Consider the following 19,435-nt stretch of genomic DNA (forward strand, 5'->3'; position numbering starts at 1 on the left):
GCACCTTCCAGCACGTGGCCCAGAAAATGCCTCCAGGTGATACTCCAGCACAAAGCAAGGAGCTGGCACAACAGCAACATGAAAGCTTTCGGCAACCTCTTTGGAGAGGAGGTTCATAAAAGTCTAGTAATACCAGGAAACACTGTACTTTTTGTATAACTTCAGCTCTGGGTTCATATTTATTTCCTCTTAACACCACTTTAAGTCTAGCAGACTTAAATACAACGAACACACTCCCCTGCTCATCTACAAAACCCCACTAATAGGATTGTGATCTGCATTCAGATGTCACCCAGCGCCAGGCTGGGGGTCCCCATCCCACCTCTGCCTGCTCCCCTCTTCCAAGCCACCACTCTGCAGGGTTGTCCTGTGTCCATGAGGTTGGATGCTCATCTCCCATCAGATTCCCCATCTCTTTTTTGACCCATCAACCCAATAGCTAAGAGTATTGCAATAAGACACTAAGCCTCTACATTGAATTAATTAATTTACTTTATTTATATATAGGAAAGGCAACAAAAGAATATGATAGTATATGCCAGAGATTTCATCCCAAGTGTCCTCTCTAGCAGACTTTCTGCTCACATTATCCGTAGCAATGTCTGTGCTTTGCCTTTTCCTCCACAGCAACACAATATTCCCACCCCAATACCCCATGGTCAGGATTAGGCCCTGCACCCAGGACCTAAGGCACAAGTCTCTGCCACTTGAGCTAGAGAAATCTCTACTACAGGTGCGAGGGAGGAGCAGGCAGGGACAACGGCTGGGGAGGGACACGGGAGGGAGCCGAGGTCCTGTAGATGTGCTGCCTGGAGCTTGGGTTGGCCTCCTACCACCAAAATCAGCCCCTGTCCCATTACTGATTTATATAATACATTGGTTTACAAGTATGTATTTATATTGGGTTGATATAATATATCTGGTTGGGCTACTCTCCTTGCAAATCAGCATTTTAAAAAATTAGCTAGTGGGTTTAGGGGAGCTCTGTCATTTGCTGCTCAATTCAAGGTATCCCAAAGGAAAGCCCAGGTTTTAAAGGGCAGATCCAGCCCAGAAAGCCATGAGATGACAGCAGCAGAAAGAGGCTGAGTCCTAAAGACACATCTGGAAAAACAGCTGTGTGTCTGGGCCTGCCGTGCACAATAACAGCATCCAGAGGTCACCAGTAAGACAACGGGGCTTCGCTGGAGCCCAAAAAACCCCAATTGGACCAGGTCAGTCTCTCTTGGGTGGAGGGGTTTGTGCCCCTCGGTCTCTTTTGGCTGCTTTGCAATACTGCATAAAACCCCTCCGGTCTACCTGCCACTGCTAGCTGTGACCAAGTAGGCTTGCAAGCTCACCACCCCACCAGATCAGCGTTGCCATGTTAGCTGCTCAGCATTTTTCAGCCTTTTCAGCCTTTTTCTACCTTTAGAGGTGTGTCAAGGTGGGTTCTCAAAATGACATTAAAAAAAAAACCCAACAACCAAGCAGAGGTACCCCCAAAACCGACTCAGCACCATGGGAAGGGCTGCAGACGGGATGTGCATGGGACATCTCCATCTCTGGGGCCCCGCTGGGTCCATCTTCACCCCTGTCCCCATCCCCATCCCCTCCCCAGGCTGGTGGCATGGCTCACAGCAGGCAAGACACGGCTACGCTGAAGCAAAAGGGCACTTCTCTGAGCTGTCGGCAGCTGCTCATCTCTGCGTTAGCTTAGTTACATTAAGGCGTGAAGACCAAGTGCATAGGAAGCGGTGGGACCCTCTGGGCACCTCCAAATCAGCCCCTGAGTCCTTTTCCCTTGAAATGTTCCCCAAATCCTCCTCCAAGATTCTCACTGTCATCAGGGTGAGGAAGAGGAGCCTCTGGCTTCGGGTTGGCCCCACGGACATTGATTGACTATCTGGTTTAACCCGTTGGCTAGAAGACAAGTCCATGAAAGGAGCCGGATCCGCCCCCGCCTGCCGCTGGGCTGCAGCCGCCCGACGAGCTGTCATCATCCTTGTCCCTGTCAAAGTCTCTCCACCACAGCGGGGATTTCGGCAAGGCGGAAATGTAAGCGGCTCTGTTCCTCGCTTCTTTTTCCTGCTCCTGGGAGAAGGAAGGGGGAGAAATAACACAAGGATATCTGCGGCTAAATGACTCGGGTAGGGGGATGCTCCCACCTTCCCCGAGGAGCCAGGAGCCTGTTTGGTTGCCTTGGGAGCCTCCTCCAAATTAAACCGGGGTGAGAAGGCCATGTGCTCATCTCTAGAGCTTAGCGGGAGGGGTGCAGCAAAGCATTGCATCTCTCCAGCGATCAAAAAACAGCCTTTCCATGTTACCTCTGGGAGAGGAGGGACCCTCAAATTCCCCCAGGTGCTGCTCAAGTCCTATGGGACACTGCTGTTTGGAAAGCGTTGAACTCCACCAGTTGAACGAAATCTTTTCTAGTTTGCATTCCCAGCTCGCCCAGGCACTTAGGAGGAAATTTCAGGCAGAGCTGCCCAGGGCGGGCAACAGCAAGTCAACCCCAAGCACAGCCATGAGGTGTCTTGCATGAACCTCAATGACCCATTTCATTGGGAAACTGCAACCTGTTTATACCGGAGTGCTAAAAAGGGAAAGGGATTTGGCTTCAGGGAGCGGGTGGGTATCTGCACGCACGGATTTATCTGCAGGACACGACCCTGCTGCTGCCCGGATGGGTGGGAACGTGGCCCGTGAGCCAGGCAGCTGCAGGATCGCACCCTGCTGTGCACGGCAGCGGGAGTTACCTGCAAGTAGAGGATGTTATCTTTGGAAATGGCTTCCATCAAGTCCTTATGGAGGGAGGGTTCGCTGTGCAGGCGGCTGGCCTCGGCCGGAGCCTCATGCAATGGGCAGCTCTGCCTGCCCGGCCGCTGCCTGTAGAAGAGGACGTAGGCAGTGTCCTTGGGGAAGAAAGAGGTGACGTTGCTGACTGATTCGAAGGAGGAGAAGGAAACTCTGGTGTCGTTGAAGAGGTACCACTGGATTTCAAAGTCCAACTGCTTGTCGGAGGCTGGTTTTGGCACTCCGTCACGGGGCTGCCCATGGGGGACGGTGTCAGTGCACTCCCTGGAGTAGCAGTAGTAGTGGCCGCTCTCGGAGGAGATGCCTGAATGCACCACCACACTGCAGAGGTCATACATGACAGACATGAAGCCACTTCCTGGGGCAGCCCTGTCCTTCCCACGCCGGCAAACCTCCTCGGTTTCCTCCGAGGCAACAAGGATGGGCAGCTTGAGCACCACAGGGATGGAGACATTGTCCAAGATCTTCTTCCTCTTCATAGTCCGCGGGTCAAAGGAGAACCGCAGCAGTGTGAGGATGAGGTAGTGTGGGCCCTCTGTCAGCTCCGCCACCTTCTCGGCGTCCTGCAAGGATGCGCATTTCTCACAGTGGTATTTATTCTCTGCTGTCAGTCTCTCCGGGGATAGAAAATAGTTGATTAAATCTGGGACGGATCTGGAGTCCTTGGGAGCACGTGCCTGCTCCCCAGAAGCCAAGAGAGGGTCTTTGGCTGCATCCACGCCAACGGCATCACCACTTAAGGGATTTGCCGCTTCTCCTGGCTCCTGGAAGCCCAACGTTTCCACCGGCATCGGTGGGGCTGCAGGGTCTCTGGCCATGGGGGCCTTCCTCTGGACCCAGGGAGACCCCGTAAGCTGGCTTGGGTTTTCAGGAGGCTCAATAAACTGTGGGCCGATTTCTTCCACTGGTAAAACAGACGTGCTCCCACGCATGCGCCTGTCCGGTGGGGGAAAAGCCAGGGACAGGTCTGTGAAGGCTTCTTCTCGGGAGGAGACGTTCAGACACTTCAAGCAGCGGATCTTTGTCATCATTTTACCCCCAAACATCTTCTCAATCAATGTCTTGTTTAAGTAGTGATGCTCCACCGCCTGAGACATCAAGCTGGATTCCTTGAGTTTCTGGTAGATCCTTTTTCCAGTTTTTTCTTCTTCATGTAATCTTTGGCAGGGGAAAAAAAGGCTGCATTATGGACCAATACAACACCAAGAGGTAGTTTCTAAAGTAGGGTTTTGTTCTTCACTCCAAGGGGTTAATCCGGGTTAACCTGCCTGTGCCCAGGGGTCTGGTGCTGCGGGAGGAAAGTGGGGAGGAGTTGGGCAGGATTTGGGAACCTGAAGTCTCCATGTGCCATTGACCCCGACTTCTAGAGGGATTGCTGGGACACCAGAGATTTGGGATTTCTAGGTAAGAAAAAGGCAAAAATCAACATTTTACAGAGGAGGCTGAGTGGCTTGTCAGGCAAATCTCTAAACTTGGTACAATTCCCTTTGCCTCCAGAGCAAAGGCAGAAATTTTCAAGCTGAACTAAGTTCTGACCTTACCCCTAAGCCAGCCCAAACAGGGTTTTATCAAGGAGCCCCGGACCAGTCTCACCATCTTTCACCCCAAGCCTCCACTCTCCCAACTCCTCCAGCCGCTTGCCCCGTTTGCACATGGGTCATCGTTAAACATTATGTTGGATCTAGGGATGCCATTGTCACCAGGCTCCGAAATCACAGCGCTTGCCACGTACCGGTCCAGCAAGTACTTGAGATACTCCGAGCAGTCCTGCTGAGCACCGGGAGTGAACCAGGGTGGCCAGGAGGCAGAGAGGAAACTCTCGGGTGAGATGGCAGGTCGCTGGCAGCAACACAGAAGAAGAAGTGCTTTTAACCCAGGGGATGTGGTTCTCATTTCACATAAGGGGATGGAGAGGGAAGAGGAGGGTCTTTCTGGCTGCTTCACTGGGAGCAGGGTGTACTTGTGTGCCTGATAAGGTCCCTACAAGGGCTAATCCCAGTGCTCAGGAAGATTTTATTGGTTTGCTGCAATCCAGGAGTGTAAGGATGAATTTCAGCCATTATTTTACATATATTTCTATAAAATATCCACGTTTATTTCTTCAATTTTAAAATGGTTTATTGGCCTGACCCAGAGAATTCTGCTTAATTCAGCCTGAATTTAATTTGATGCTCCATTTAATTTGATCAGGATCTCTCTCACCAAATCCCTTCTTAAAAAAAACAAAGCAAAAAATCCGCTAAACTTCCACCCATCGTTCTGATCACTGCAGGCAGGTAATCCGCATTAACGGATAATGTAATCACTGCCATTATGAAGCTGCTGTCTACTTAACATGGAAAAAGACCTATCTTCAGCAAATAAGTGACTTTAAGAACAGCCCGAAGAAGAAAAATAACTAGAAGGCTATTAGGAAATTAGCAGGAAACTGTTAACCATAAAGTACACAACAAGCAAATATGCTTCTGTATTTGCTCATCACAGATCACAGACACCCTAACCTGCCATCAAAAACTAACTCTTCTATGACCAAGTACTAAATTTAAGAGGTTGTCTATATTTTTCCCCCAAAAGTCACCTGTAATGACATAATACAACAATGCAACAAGCCAGCTCAGTCAGTCAAGGCTTGGAAAAAAGAGAAGCCCAGATGACTGATTTCACAGCAAGAGAAAATTCACTGGACTTTCAAAATCATGTCTTTCTAGGGACAGAAAGGTATATTTTCAAGAGAGGATCTAGATATGACCTAGCTGTATCTCCAGGAGTCACTCATATTAAATTTCATGTTTGTCAAGAAAGCATTCATAATTAATTTGTTTAAGGGTGTTATTTTTATTTTACTTTCCCTCACATACAGAGGATTCAAAGCATCTGAAATCTAAGGTAGTTTTTTATTATTATTCTTTTAACAAAACCACTTTTAAGGCAATTTTCATCTATGCTTGTGCTTTGCTGTGAAGCAAGGGGACAAGTGAGCTGCTTCAGTCTTCTTCCTTGCTGCATAGCAAGAAACAAAAACCTCTGCTTTTTACCAACAGGCTTTTCAGCTGGCCACATATGTAAACTATTACCGAATGGACTTCGTTGTCAAAACTATTCGTTATTACATCAGTCCAACCCAGGAAGAACACAGGCTGAAGACAGGCAGCCTGGTGTGAACACAGCTCGCTTTCATGGGTGATAGGAGCTTGCCTCCTCCACCCCTAAAATTAGCCTTTTTCATATAAACAAAATTTGTCCCGTTATAAAAACCCACCAAGATCCACAGCTCCTTATCAGCATGTTGGAGTCGGCAGGAAGCAACTTGGAGACGAGCCTTTCCGCAGCCGACAGTCCAAACAAATAACTAGAACATGAAATAATTACCTGACTGTGCTCCAAAAACGCAAAGAGCCACTGGAGCTTTGTCATCAGGGGCTGGGAGTTGCCCTCAGTTAAATTCAACACCGAATGCCGAAAGCTGCAAAAGAAAAGCAGAGATGCAAACTGTAAGATGGAAAATCAGTGTGGGACTCGCTACGCCGGTGCGATGAGCAGCCCCTGGTGCAGTCTTGAGTGGGTGCAAGGGAGCAAAAACTCACTCTGAAGCCATGAAAAGAGACTGTATGATGCTGTTCATGTAGCAGGTGTTTCCCAAGTTAATTAACCCAATCTTTCCCGTCTCCGATTTGGAGGCCAGGCGTGGGTAGAAGCAGGCCAGCTCATTCTTCTGGGAGGTCCAAGCATTTTGTCCCAAGAGATGTTTAATCCGGTCTTCATTTGGAATAGGAAGAGCCTTGGAAAGAGACATCTGTGTTACAAATCCGTTATCTTTCCACATGAAGAACTGGTAATAGGCAACTGCAAAACTCCTCTGCTAGAGGTGTTCACGCAACTCATTTCCCCTGCTCTTTGCATGAACGTGCATCCATGCAAGGAAGTGTTTAGCTGCTAGTACTAGTTCTTTAGAGGCATTCAAGATTAAAGTTATAGCTAAAACCCACAGGCACAATCAGGGCTTCTGCAGGCCCACCATAAGAGAAGTATCTTCCCTCAACTTGCCTACATGGGGCTCAAACTCAGAATTTTAAACCCTTTCTCCTACCACAGTTTGAGGTGTTGAGGTTAGGACATCCCTACCAGTAGGACAGTCCCTCTGCACTAGGCTGCAAACTAAAATGCCATTGCCATATGGAAAACAGAAAAATGGCCAAAAGGTGCGTGTCTTACTTTAACTGCTTCCAGAACTGGTTCGTAGAGATCTGGAAATCCTGAGAAGCGGAAGAACATGCAGTGGATGAGCTCGGCCAGCTGCTCCAGGGAGCTGGTGGCAGAGTTGGAGTCCTCCTTCTTCAGAGAGGCCACCAGCCTGGGGATGTGAGGGAGCAGCTGGAAAACGAAAATTCACTAGATAAAAAATGGCTCCAAATTACTCGCAGAGCTTTAACACACATGCAGGGGAATGAAATTCATTCCCAGGCAGAAAGGCCAGTCAACAGGAGTTGACTTCAGTCCCGTTCTGGACTTCATCCTTCACCCTATGAACTCAAGAGCAACTCTTCTGTTGACTTTAGTAGTGCAAATGCTATAGACCTTAGAGGGTTTCATGTTGCATGACAGCCGTGGGTTTGTGCTGCTGCTGCTTTGCTGTGCTGCAATTATCATTCTTCGTGCAGATCAATCTCTACTAAATCACACACCCACGGTGGAAAGGAGCGTTATATGCTGACTGCCAAGTGCAGGGACTCAAACCTACAAGATAGATGAATTAACCTACAAGAAGTGTTGTCTGGTGTGCTATATTTTATTTTATATTGTATAAACTAAACTGGAATTGGTATGGTCGGATGGGTGGCAACAGGCACATAAAAAGCACATTTGTTATTTTGCTTTCATCTAGAAAATTTTAAAATGAACAAGCAGACACAAACATAAATGATACATTGCTCACGGGCACCCTCTGCTGACCCCACAGCTGCACAGAGAATTAATAACCTATTCCCAACCTTGCAGATGTGCTTGAGTGACCCTGGGCACTTACGCAACCTTTTGCGTATTTATATTTTATGTGATTTTTACCCCAGAACAATCCTGGAGTAAAGTCTCAGGATCCCCAGTCCAGCCATTTCCCGGTTCTCCCTTCATCTTCCTCTCTTCTTTCTCTTTCTTTCTTCTCAAAATGTTGGTGATTTTAACTATTTCCTTTCCATCAGAAAAAATGTTGCTGGTGAAGCAAATGAATCTCAGTACCATTTTATAAATCAATATTTTGCCAAGCTGTGGTGGGAAAAATTCTCAAAACCCTTCCAAAGATCCAGGGCAAACACAAAAAGACAACAAGCAAAACAGGTTTGTGCCCTGTTTTTTAAAAATAAGGGAGGAAATCTGTGCTTGCTGGGCTGCAGATGGAAACTTAAAGCCAAGAGCAACTGACAGCTTTTGGAGTGTTTCAAATTTTGGACACCCAACTGAAGACAATCCGTTGGAATGACCCTATTTTTAGAAACCAAAGAGTTTCTCAAGAAATTCAGACTCATTTAAAGTGTGTCTAGCTGAGGAACGAAAAAACATCGGTTGAAAATGTTGGCTAGCTTTACTTTTTTCCAGCCTTATCTATTTATTCTGTGAACTTTAGGTGAAAAGCCAAAGGTAAGGGCTTTAATGAAAAAAGTATAAAATCAAACATTAATAGGAGTAATTTTCCATTACTTCTTTTATCAGTTCAATCATTGTAAGCATGCTTTTGCCTTCAACTCTGCTTTTTAATTACAGCATTCCAGTGGCAACACCAACAAGAAGCAGAGCCATGCCTTAGTGTCAACAGCAAAACAAAATATATCAATGTGGAAAAGAAAAGAGGAGATTCAGATGCTGCTAAAAGTGTTTTTTCGCCTTTAACAGTGGAGAATTCATTAAGCAGCAGTGTTCTGATTCAGTCGTCAAGTGTTACGGTGCTGATGCTGCGCAATGCTTGGAAAGATGCCCCATCACTTCAAGAAATGGCAATGAGTGCCACATATTGGGGACAATTTGAAGTCACACGTAGGATGGGGCCCACTGAGTCCAAGGGACAGTCAGGCACCTGCTTAGGAAACAGCCAGGGCTGTTTAAGAATATATTTCCTGTCTTCACTGCCTGAGCCCTCCGAAACATTCTCAAGGCAAAGGCTTCGCCTAACACATCCCAAAGCTAGAGTGGCAACATCTACTCACCTCAGCTGAGGCAACACCTCAGCTGAAAGGGTGGGAACAAATATGGGGCTGTATCTTCTAAACCTGACCCCGAAACTACATCGTAAGCCAGCCTGGGTCAGCGTAGCCCTGCTCACCTTCCAGCCCACCCCTCCACCTCCTCCCCTTTCCTTCTCCAGGCAAATGCAGTAGTGCAGGTTTGTGGTTGACCCAGACCAAGCTGGGCAAGACTGACCATCACGATTTTCTGCTAGGTTAGGTTTCACCTGGGCTCCTTTTACAACACAGTTCAGCACACGGCCGTGCAAACGGCTCAGCACAAGGGAGAGTGGCTGGAAGAAGCAAGCGGTCTAAGAGCAAGAGCAGGGAAGAGGGGAACCTCCTCTTTCACCTGCAGGGCTGGCAAACACCAGGTTAAAACGACTGCAGGAGCAATACAGCCACTGCTGATGAGACCCTCAGTGTGGCTTGACAGGCCATCCAATATATTTGCATTAACTGCATCCTTGGCTGGTGGGCTTTGACGTTGAGAGAGGACCATGGGGATGCACTTGCCCATAGAGACCACTCCTCCAGCTGGTAGAGCACTGCAGAAGAAAAGCGGAGCATGCACACATTGCACACATTTCAAATCTGGAAGGGCCAAGCCCCAACCAGCTTTATACTGATTTATCCCCAGAGGTGAGCCATCCAGCTGATAAGCCTCAAGAGAAATGGGAGGAACCATCAGAGGAGAAAGCAAAGCCTCACTACTCCTCTGCACCTTGCTCTTTGACATAGGGTGGTTGCTCTGTCTGTGGCAACCAACTCCTTTTAGGCTCAGGACTTGCCTCTGCATCTCAGCACCAGCTCCGCGGTGCCCAAAAAGCTGTTTGGGCTGCAGGAGAGGGTGAGCAGCTGCCAGGACAGGCTGCAAGTGGACGGACAGGGTTGGGTTTACATCACGTGGTGAAATCAAGCAGATGAGGGAAATATTCCCCAATATCTCAGCACCTTAGGCTCCCTCCCTCCCTTGCCCCATGGCATGGTTACAGTCAGGGTGATGCCCTCATCTGAGTGCCGGATGCAGCCTTACCAAGTGAAATGCTTCGTGGGAGTGCTGGAAGCTCAGCAGCATGTACTGCAGGACGGACAAAGCCCCCTCTCTCACGATGGGGTACAGCAATTTGGAGAAGACCTGGTGGGGGAGAAAAAAAGCAAATGAGAAGGCAGGATGGCACCGCAACTTGCATGAGAAGGGGCCAGCAGGAAAGAGAGGCACTGGGCATCTACCATGGCTGCTGGTCTGTTCCTACTCCATGCTGGATGTGAAAGCAAGCAACCTACAGCCAGTCCTCCAGAGTCATCTCCTATCCAGAGCATGGCCTCAGGGCATCCTAAAAATACCATGTGGGTTATCCTCACTCTCTCAGACCTGTGCAACGCCTGGCACACTGTGGTGGGTTGACCCTGGCTGGATGCCAGGTGCCCACCAAGCCACACTATCACTCCCCTCCTCAGCTGCACCGGGGAGAGAAAATATAACGACAGGCTCGTGGGTTGAGATAAGGACAGGGAGAGATCACTCAGCAATTACCATCATGGGCAAAACAGACTCAACTTGGGGAAAATTAATTTAATTTATTACCAATCAAATCAGAGTAGGATAATGAGAAATAAAGACTAAATCTTAAAACACCTTCCCCCCACACCTTCCCTTCTTCCTGGGCTCAACTTCACTCAATTTTCTCTACCTCCTCCCCCCGAGCAGCGCAGGGGGACGGGGAATGGGGGTTGCGGTCAGTTCACCACACATTGTCTCTGCCGCTCCTTCCTCCTCAGGGGGAGGACTCCTCACACTCTTCCCCTGATTCAGTGTGGGGTGCCTCCCATGGGAGACAGTCCTCCATGAACTTCTCCAACGTGAGTCCTTCCCGTGGGCTACAATTCTTCACGAACTGCTCCAGCGTGGGTCCCTTCCACGGGGTGCAGTCCCTCAGGAACTTGAAGTCCAACACTTGCTCCAGCATGGGTCCCCCACGGGGTCACAAGCCCTGCCAGCAAACCTGCTCCAGCATGGACTCCTCTCTCCACGGGTCCACAGGTCCTGCCAGGAGCCTGCTCCAGCGTGGGCTTCCCACAGGGTCACAGCCTCCATCAGGTGTACCTACCTGCTCTGGCATGGGGTCCTCCACGGGCTGCAGGTGGAGATCTGCTCCACCGTTAACCTCCATGGGCTGCAGGGAGACAGCCTGCCTCACCATGGTCTTCACCACGGGCTGCAGTGGTACTCTGCTCCGGTGCATGGAGCACCTCCTCCCCATCCTTCTTCACTGACCTTGGTGTCTGCAGAGTTGTTTCTCTCACATATTCTCACTCCTCTCTCCCTCTGCTGTTGTTCCACACAGTTTTTTTCCCCTTTTTAAATACGTTATCCCAGGGGCGCTACCACTGTCACTGACTGGCTCAGCCTTGGCCAGCAGCGGGTCCATCTTGGAGCCGGCTGGCATCGGCTCTATTGGACATGGGGGAAGCTTCTAGCAGCTTCTCACAGAAGCCACCGCTGTAGCCCCCCGCTACCAAAACCTTGCCATGCAAACCCAATACACACAACAAGGTGCAGAGCTCTGTAACACTGCTGCATCTCCATACCTCCTGATGGATGAGGCTGTGCAAGCACAAAGGATGCTAGATTTTCTAAAATGTGCCTCTTCTGTTTTATTGTGACATTTGGAACTTTATCACCAACCTTTCAGGAGATAGAAGGTCTTTTTCAAAGGCTAAGTAATGATATTTATCCTACTTTACAGAAAATGGCGTAAGTTGACAATGCCCTCTACCCCTTTCAGACCATACTTCTGAGAGTTTCCAAGAAGCGCATGTTATTTTAAGGGCTGTGTCCCTTTCCTATGCTTTAACAACAAAAGGAAAGATAAAGAAAAGCCAGAGATGCTTGGCTACTCTCCCACTGCTCTACACATGTGGGGGATCACAGGGACAAATGCAGTTATTGATAATGTTCCAATACTGATAATTATGGTATTGGTAACTTCTACGGTGACTTCCACTGGAGGCTCAGCCAGGTGTTCTCCCCATCTTACAAAGGAGGGAACAGCAGGACCACAGCATGGAAAATGTTTTTGCAGTGGCAACCAATGTCAGCGCTTGCTCACATGGTTTTCAGAGAGCAGCAAGTACTCACTGCTGAAACAGGGGATGGCAATGGCAGCGGGGGCTTTATCTGCGCTAGTAAATGAACTGCGGCCAGGGCACAGGCTTTAAAACTGACCTGTGACTGTGTGGACTGTTAACATGCTCACTGGTATGTATTTTGCCCATGCCAACCAGCACTGATCCAGGCACAGCTGAAGGAGAGCTTGTCACATTCCCAAAGGCAGGTTGTACAAGAGCTCCATAGTTTGGGAAGAAAACTGTTTGGTTGGCTTGAAAATCCTTGGCCTGTTTTATTTAATAACCTTTACAACATTGGTACCTTTGCAAACCAAGACCTAAAGAACTGCAGGTTGTTCTGGAGAACATCATTCCTGGTCGCAAAAACGGCATCAGCCCACCACCCTATACACAGCAATGCAGCATCCGCAGAGGGTGCAGGGGGCAAAATGGTCCCTTCAAAACCCCTTTTCTCTTTTCTATACATCTCAATTCACATCTCATCCTCATTCAGTTGAGAGGCAAGAAGATATCTCAGGTGTAAGGAGAAGTCTGTTGTTCATATTCATGTTTAAAAGAGCCCACTGACCTTTTCAATTTTAGAAAGAGTAACTTCAATCAAGATGCTGAACTTTTTCACTGCAGCCAAACCCTTCAGCAGAGCAATGATCCACTTGTCTATGTTCTTTCCCAGGGGCCAGGACACCCAGTCGATCATCCTGAAATGAAATACAAACTCTTAAAATAAATTTAATGCACATATCATGAAAGCCAAGTTCTGCTCTGGGTTAAACCTCCTCCAAATTCACGTCCAGTCAGTGGGAAGACCAAGTAAGAGATGGGCTCCACATAAGGCATTTCACATGTTATTCAAAGCACAACAGAGCCTGAAGTTGAATTACCCCAATGTCATCGGCATGCTGTGGCTCATCAGAGGACCTGACCCAAGTCCGTAGAAGAAAGCGAGGATTTCTTTCACTAACTTCAGTCAACTTGAGTTGGAGTTTTTAACATCAATATGGTGTTCTATATACCATAGTTCTGCCTTGTAGATTTTCTAGTATATCTTCCAGAGGAGGTCCTAGAAGGGCAACCTCTGTTTTTAAAGAATCATAAGGCAGATCTAAAGGGGTAGTGATGGGTATCTGTATCTGCGTGAGGTGTTGATCAAGGTCTCTGCATCATCGCCGTTAGAGAATAAGTGATACTGGTATGATCTCTGCATTGTTACTGGTAAGGCAAAACCACTCAGATTCAGATCTTTAAATTCTCTGTGTGGGAAACGTTCATTTCCAAAAACACATTTAAAATAAAATACCGCTAACCCTAATAGAAGCCAGATATTCCTGAATGTCACAGCTAACAAATTTCTTCTGTAGCCACTCAACCAACATGTTGTCATGTTTCTGCAAGTAATAAGTACTTTGCAGAAATCACTCATTAAAAAATAACCTAAGACTGAGTGATGACAGGTTGCTTCTCTTTAAAATTTAATGTTAAACAAAAATGAGAAGTAACTAAGGCTGGGGATCTCCAAGGGTCAAACTTTGCTAACCATTTCAGTACCTTTGATTTGAAGATATCCCAGATCTTCAGTCTCCCACCTCAGCCCAGCTGTCTTACCCAATCAGTCCCTTTTGCTTATCAGTCTGTATCTTGTGCAAAATATATGAAGGGAACACAGATAACTAATCACCATAAGACAAAGAGCAGGAATAAGTGAAGTCTACAAGAACTGGAAAAATAAAAGGCTAGCCAGTAAAGAAAGCTTGAAGAGCAGAATATGTTGGGATGTTGAGAAATACCAAAAGTCAAGCCAAGTTGGATAATTAAGCAAATACCAGAAAAGCTTCCGCAGACATTTGCATCAGAGGAGAATAAGGAAAGCCATGCTATCACTGTATGCGGAGGATGTGATGGTGATTAAAGTTGTGATATGGCCTCTAGATGTGACTCCCAGACTAAACACATCCTCTGCCTCCGTTTTCAGCAAGAGGAAGGAATTGATCAGGGTGACAAAGAGGAGGCAGATTAAAGATTTGAGAATGGAAACAGGAGCAACAGCAGCTGATATGAAAGCAAAACATGAACATGAGCTTCTCATGAGCTCATGAACTCCAAGCAAGAGCAGGTGGTGATTTCCATCATGTAAAATTCAACTCTGGTGAGTTTTAATGACTCTATTAATTTTGGCACAGTGTTTTATGTGGGAAGAATAGGAAGACAGTTCCTGTAATGAAGACAGGCAATGAGGGGATGACTGGAAAGAAGGGATATTGTGCCACAGGGTGTTACCACAGGTGCCAAAGTCAGGTTTGTGAGGATAAATGAATTTCTAGTCAAAGGGCAGAGGTAGATCATATCTGACTGGATATCTGTAAGCAGGTTACAAGCAACTTTCTTCAGGCTAATGGTATTAGCACGAACATCCTGAACATGGCTGTGAAATTTGTGATGAGGCAAAGCTGAGAGGCATCATAAACACAAGAGGAGGATCAAGGTATCACAAGGAAGACCCGAGGATTAGAGATGTAGAACTGGGAGGAAATTTATTGATTCAAAATGCATGCAAGCCACAAGAAATGGACACTACGTGACAGTAGCTCATCTGCTTGAAGACAACCAGCCAGACACCAGGTGACTAAAAGTTCCCAGTGTAACTGTGGCCATAGAGAAGACCAGCACCGTGCTGTGGTGCAGAAGAAAAGGTGTTTTCTATGGCAAAACCTCTCAAGCTGCTGTCTAAGGCCATGACAAACTGCACCTGGAACATGGTGCACAAACCTCACCATCCATGTCCAAGAACAATGAACTGAAGTGGGAGCAGGTGTTGAAAAAGCCTGTTAAGGTGGTCAGGGAAATGAAGAAACTTTCCTGTGAGAAAAGCTTAAAATAACCTGGCTTGTTTAGCACAGCCACAAGAAAGCAGAAATGGGAAGGGGCTGCTCTGCCCGCATACATTGAAGGAATAAACACCAGGGAGGCAAAAGAGGTATTTCAGCTATTTATTTTGGCGTAAGATCAAATGAACCATAAGATGGCCAGAAATATATATAGGCTGGCTATTAGAAGAGAGATTTGAACCATTAAAGCGACCCAATGGTGGAACAGCTATGAAAGAAGAGCAGTGGGAGCAAAAGCCCTTCCTGCTTTGAGGAGTGTAGTTGAACATTCATGAAAGGGGTTGTCCTGGTTTTGGCTGGGATAGAGTTAATTTTCTTCCTAGTAGCTGGTATAGTCAATGCCTATAAAGCAGGGAGATGGATTCAGGGATCCAAAGGCCCCTCTTCAACCTATCTTCTTTTACACAGGCATAAAATAACCTTGTCCACTAGAAGCTATTTTTTACCAGCTGTTTTTTACTAGTAGCTAAGTTACAGTCCTGCCTGCTGCCTGCCTGCGTTGCTACAGTAGGAAAAAATTACATTTTAAATTTACATTGCACTTTCCACATTGCAAGATCAGCAAATGTTTTGGAAGCCAGGGCCCTAATTTTCCAAAGGAGACATCATTGATTTGGTATGCTAAACTTTTAAAAGCTCAGATCCTGATTTCCAGAGGTAGCAAGTGCCTGCATCTCTGTGTGATGGCAGATGCCGCCTTCATCTGGACCTGGGCTCTCTAAAACAGATACACTCCCAGGAAAAAAAAAAATAAAAAAAATAAATCAGTGAGTACTTCTGAAGTCACAGATGCACATTACTACAGTTTATCTGAAAAGAGACAAACTCTAAAAGAAACTCTCTAAAAGAGACTGTGGTGTACATTTATACCAGCAGGTGCCAGGCTTGCTTTTTTTTTTTACCACTATTTGTTCTTTAAACGCTTGATCAGAAGCTCCACCCCACGTCCAGTTTATTCCCCTGCTACTAACTCTCAAACCCAAGCTTTGGAGGAAGAGACTTCTGTATGAGACCAGTTTGTCAGGGATCCTAAGCTGAAGGATCCTTTCAACTTGTACATTTTTCTTAGATTTTCTAGGCATGGAGACCACACTCATTGAAAGGCCAAGAGCCATGCAGTTTTCTGGGGCACCTGTCTGCCATAAACATGCTGCCAAAACTTCTGCATTTCTCCTAAGTGATCTTAATTACATTTTGCAGGCTCTGCTTAATAATTGACTATGTAATCGTTTACTCATCCTTCTGCATGACAAAGAATGTTTTAAGGAATGATGCAACTGATTTTGCAACCTCTATATTTAGACAGTGGCGCTCTTAGAGGATTTATCGCCTGGAGCTCACAGCAGCAGGTTCCCAGAAGGAGAAAAAGATGGAGAACAGAGTTAAGAACTGAACTGATAACTTAAGCTTTTGTCTTGGGTTGCTCTGGACTCTGGGAAAACCATGACCTTCCTCAGCAAGTCAAATAGAAGCAACCCCTTTCTGCATACATAAAGTTCCCATCAGGAATAACGTATGTTTCTGTCATGTAACCTTATGGGGAGGGACACAAATCCTGTAATAAGAAGAGGAAAAGAGATGTTTCCAGTGAGATCAAGTCACATCAGCTCCCTTGGATTAAGTGCATGTGCTACTGCACATGAACATCACCCATTTCTCTAAGGAAAGCATGGGTTGAAGATACTCCTAAGCAAGTCTGGAGCAAGGCACTGGAGCACAGAGGAGCTGTAGGACTTGGACACAAGTGTGCAAGGAAGATCTGGTGATGCCAAAGAGGGCACTGGCTCTGCAAAGACCAGGTCTAGCATGTCAGGTAGTATTTCACCCACTACTCTTCATCATGCCTTGACGAGGTCTCCATTGACTCTGCCTGCACAAAGGGCAGGGATATACATTAAACAGCACCAAGATCCAGACCAGCAGCACCACATTCACCTGTCAAAGGTCAAGGCGGGATCATTGAAACAGTTGGGCATACCTCCCTCTCCAAGATTTTTAGCTGTAACTGGTGATTTAGGATGATGTCCCTCTGAAGCGAGACAGGGATCAACATGAAATTCTGTACAGATTTTGTGAAGAAAAGGCCCTCAACAGCATCTGGAGAAAAATCAAAACTCTTCAAGATATCTTATGTAGGGCAACCCATAACACTACTTATTTCTAAGAAAAAAGGAAACCAAATCAAACCAAACAAATATAATAATCATCATCATCATCAGTCTTTATTCTAGTTCTCCAGGCCCTCAGGGCTGGAAGGAAGGATCCAGAAATATCCCTTTTCCCTACACACTCCCCACAAGACAGCACCAGCCAAACTGGTTGGGATAAAACCACACAGAGGAAGTGAGTGGGGCTTTGTGGCAGGTTTTAGTCCGAACTGAGAGTGACGTTACTAATGCAGCTTCTCCTACCTGCTGATGGCCGTCATCATTTGCACATCGGTGATGCTGTCATCATTGGTTAGGTTTCTTATGACGCCGTCCATGAGCTCCAGAGGGACAAACTGGACCACACTGGCTAAGGCATTGGATGGCACCTCCTGCTCCTCTGCAAGACATGGATGAGCGCCAGCAATGAAGATGTTAGTTGCCGGGAAAACCAGGCACATGAGGTCATTTGTCAGCTCTAAAAGCCAAATCATTTCTGCCTACGTAAATGGAGCGGATAGTCAGCTGGCATAAATGAGCAATGTGGAGTCCACACTTAGCTGTGCTAGGAGGACAATTCCCCAAATCCCAGTGTGGCACATAATAAGGTTGGGTCATAGCAGATGGGCTGTTGCATAAAACCACACACAGCCCAAAGGGAGGAAGAGATCATAGGCACAAGAACCTTCTTGGGCCAACCCTGGGTCCCAAATTCCCTCTGCATGCTCTCTTTATACTGGTTACTGCAAATAATTGCAATGGGCTGTGACTGCAGGTTTGCCTGCCTGGAGCACCTTCCAAAGGATGAGGCTTTCATACAGAGGGCACTGAAAAACCCATCTCTTCGTGGGCTTACGAACAGCTGGAGCAGGAGCTCACCTGCCAGCATGGAGTACAGCCTTTCATGGCACTGGTACTTCCAAAAATCTTCTGAGACCCTCTGCAATAACCTAAAGGCCCCAGAAGTTGGATGAATATCTTCTGTCCCACCTTAAGATACAACCACCCCCAGAGAGATAGAAGGTGAGAAATAACTCCTTAGCTTTGTCCCTAGTTTCTGGTAAGGAGCGGGCTGTGGGGTCCCATCAAGAGAGCCATAAGAGAGTGACATTTCTAAAAGCTTTCAAGTCCCACTTTAACCAGCTGCAGATAAGGTGCTTTCCATTAGCCATTAGCCGATGCTGGAAAGTGCTGAACACGCAAACTTGTGCTGCAAATATTTCAACCCAGTTAACAGCACCTGTGTACAGACTCTGTGCAGTTTCAGGGGATATTGTTTTCCTAGCTTAAAGCCCTGGGTAACTTTTAGGGATGCTTGTTTATTATATTTCAGCTGTGACTGCATTTCTGGAGTGGATGAGAACCATGCAAGATGTCAAACGAATCAAATTTGACTTCATCAGAGCCAACATTTACATTCCCAGCCTTTTTTTTTTTTTAATTACCTGTTGAAGAAATGATAGTGAACAGCTCCTTCAAAGAGGGCAGGATGGCTGAGGTCTGTGTCCTCCAGATCCTCTGCAGCAGACCGCTCACTTTGTTCACCTGCTCCAAAAACTCCATGATGTCCTCTTCCCCCTCAGAGACGCACTGGAACTGCCCAATGCACCGGATCAGCTGCTGACAAAACAAGACCTGGTGTTTGCCCGTGGGAATGCACTGAGGATGCTGGGTTAAGAGTTTGCTGATCTTTGCACACTGCTTGGGGCTGGGCCTCTCACAGACTTTCCGGAGCACCTCGATCCTCAATAAGCTGAAGATGCTGTTTGCTGATGGGCTTTCCAAGACGAACTGCAGTCCTAATTGGATATAATCGAGTACATAATGGCTTCTCTTCCCCAGAGGTCCATAGCCTTCCTGGAGGAGACTCAGCAGGAAGCGGACGTTGAAGAACTCCTCAAATTCCTCCGGGTGGTAGTGGCCGTAGACCTCCAAAACCTCTTTCCCGATCTCTCTTTTATACTTGGTGTCCCCCGTGAGATAAAGCTTGGTAGACAGCTCCAGCATGGACCAGCATTGCTCGCTGTCCATGGGCTGCTTCGCTGCCTCAATGACGCGCCTCACAAGCCCTTGCTTCACATTGTTGGGGTATGAGGACATCACCACGGCTTCCAGTATCTTATCCATCTCTGCTCCCAGCTGCTGAAAGAGAGGAACAGAGCAGCAGATTAGTTCAAGCAGGGTTTGATGAGCTTTCAAGCCCAGGTTGGCAAGGTAGATCAAAGAAGCAGAGCTTGAGAGCTGTCTGGGACCACTATGAAGATGA

General features: G+C 47.1%; 1 protein-coding gene across 9 annotated transcripts in view; it reads right to left on the bottom strand.

Moving 5' to 3' along the window:
* Positions 1-512: 512 nt before the first annotated feature.
* Positions 513-19,435, bottom strand: part of USP35 (ubiquitin specific peptidase 35) — a 29,601-nt gene continuing 10,678 nt past the window's right edge. For 5 of the 9 annotated variants that reach the window (XM_072850835.1, XM_072850832.1, XM_072850831.1 and 2 more), the window contains 10 exons: positions 18,615-19,311; positions 17,434-17,569; positions 12,709-12,838; positions 10,045-10,146; positions 7,009-7,167; positions 6,381-6,574; positions 6,166-6,259; positions 4,529-4,635; positions 2,739-3,954; positions 513-2,073 (listed from right to left, as the gene is read on the bottom strand). In XM_072850835.1, the coding sequence (XP_072706936.1) occupies positions 1,903-2,073; positions 2,739-3,954; positions 4,529-4,635; positions 6,166-6,259; positions 6,381-6,574; positions 7,009-7,167; positions 10,045-10,146; positions 12,709-12,838; positions 17,434-17,569; positions 18,615-19,296 (2,991 nt within the window). In that variant the 5' untranslated portion in view covers positions 19,297-19,311 and the 3' untranslated portion in view covers positions 513-1,902. Of the gene's footprint in view, positions 2,074-2,738; positions 3,955-4,528; positions 4,636-6,165; positions 6,260-6,380; positions 6,575-7,008; positions 7,168-10,044; positions 10,147-12,708; positions 12,839-17,433; positions 17,570-18,614; positions 19,312-19,435 lie in introns of those variants that run through there. The other 4 variants (XM_072850836.1, XM_072850834.1, XM_072850837.1 and 1 more) reach the window with 2 other exon arrangements.

This window comes from Ciconia boyciana, chromosome 1 (assembly GCF_034638445.1).
Source record: "Ciconia boyciana chromosome 1, ASM3463844v1, whole genome shotgun sequence".
Lineage (NCBI taxonomy): Eukaryota > Metazoa > Chordata > Aves > Ciconiiformes > Ciconiidae > Ciconia > Ciconia boyciana.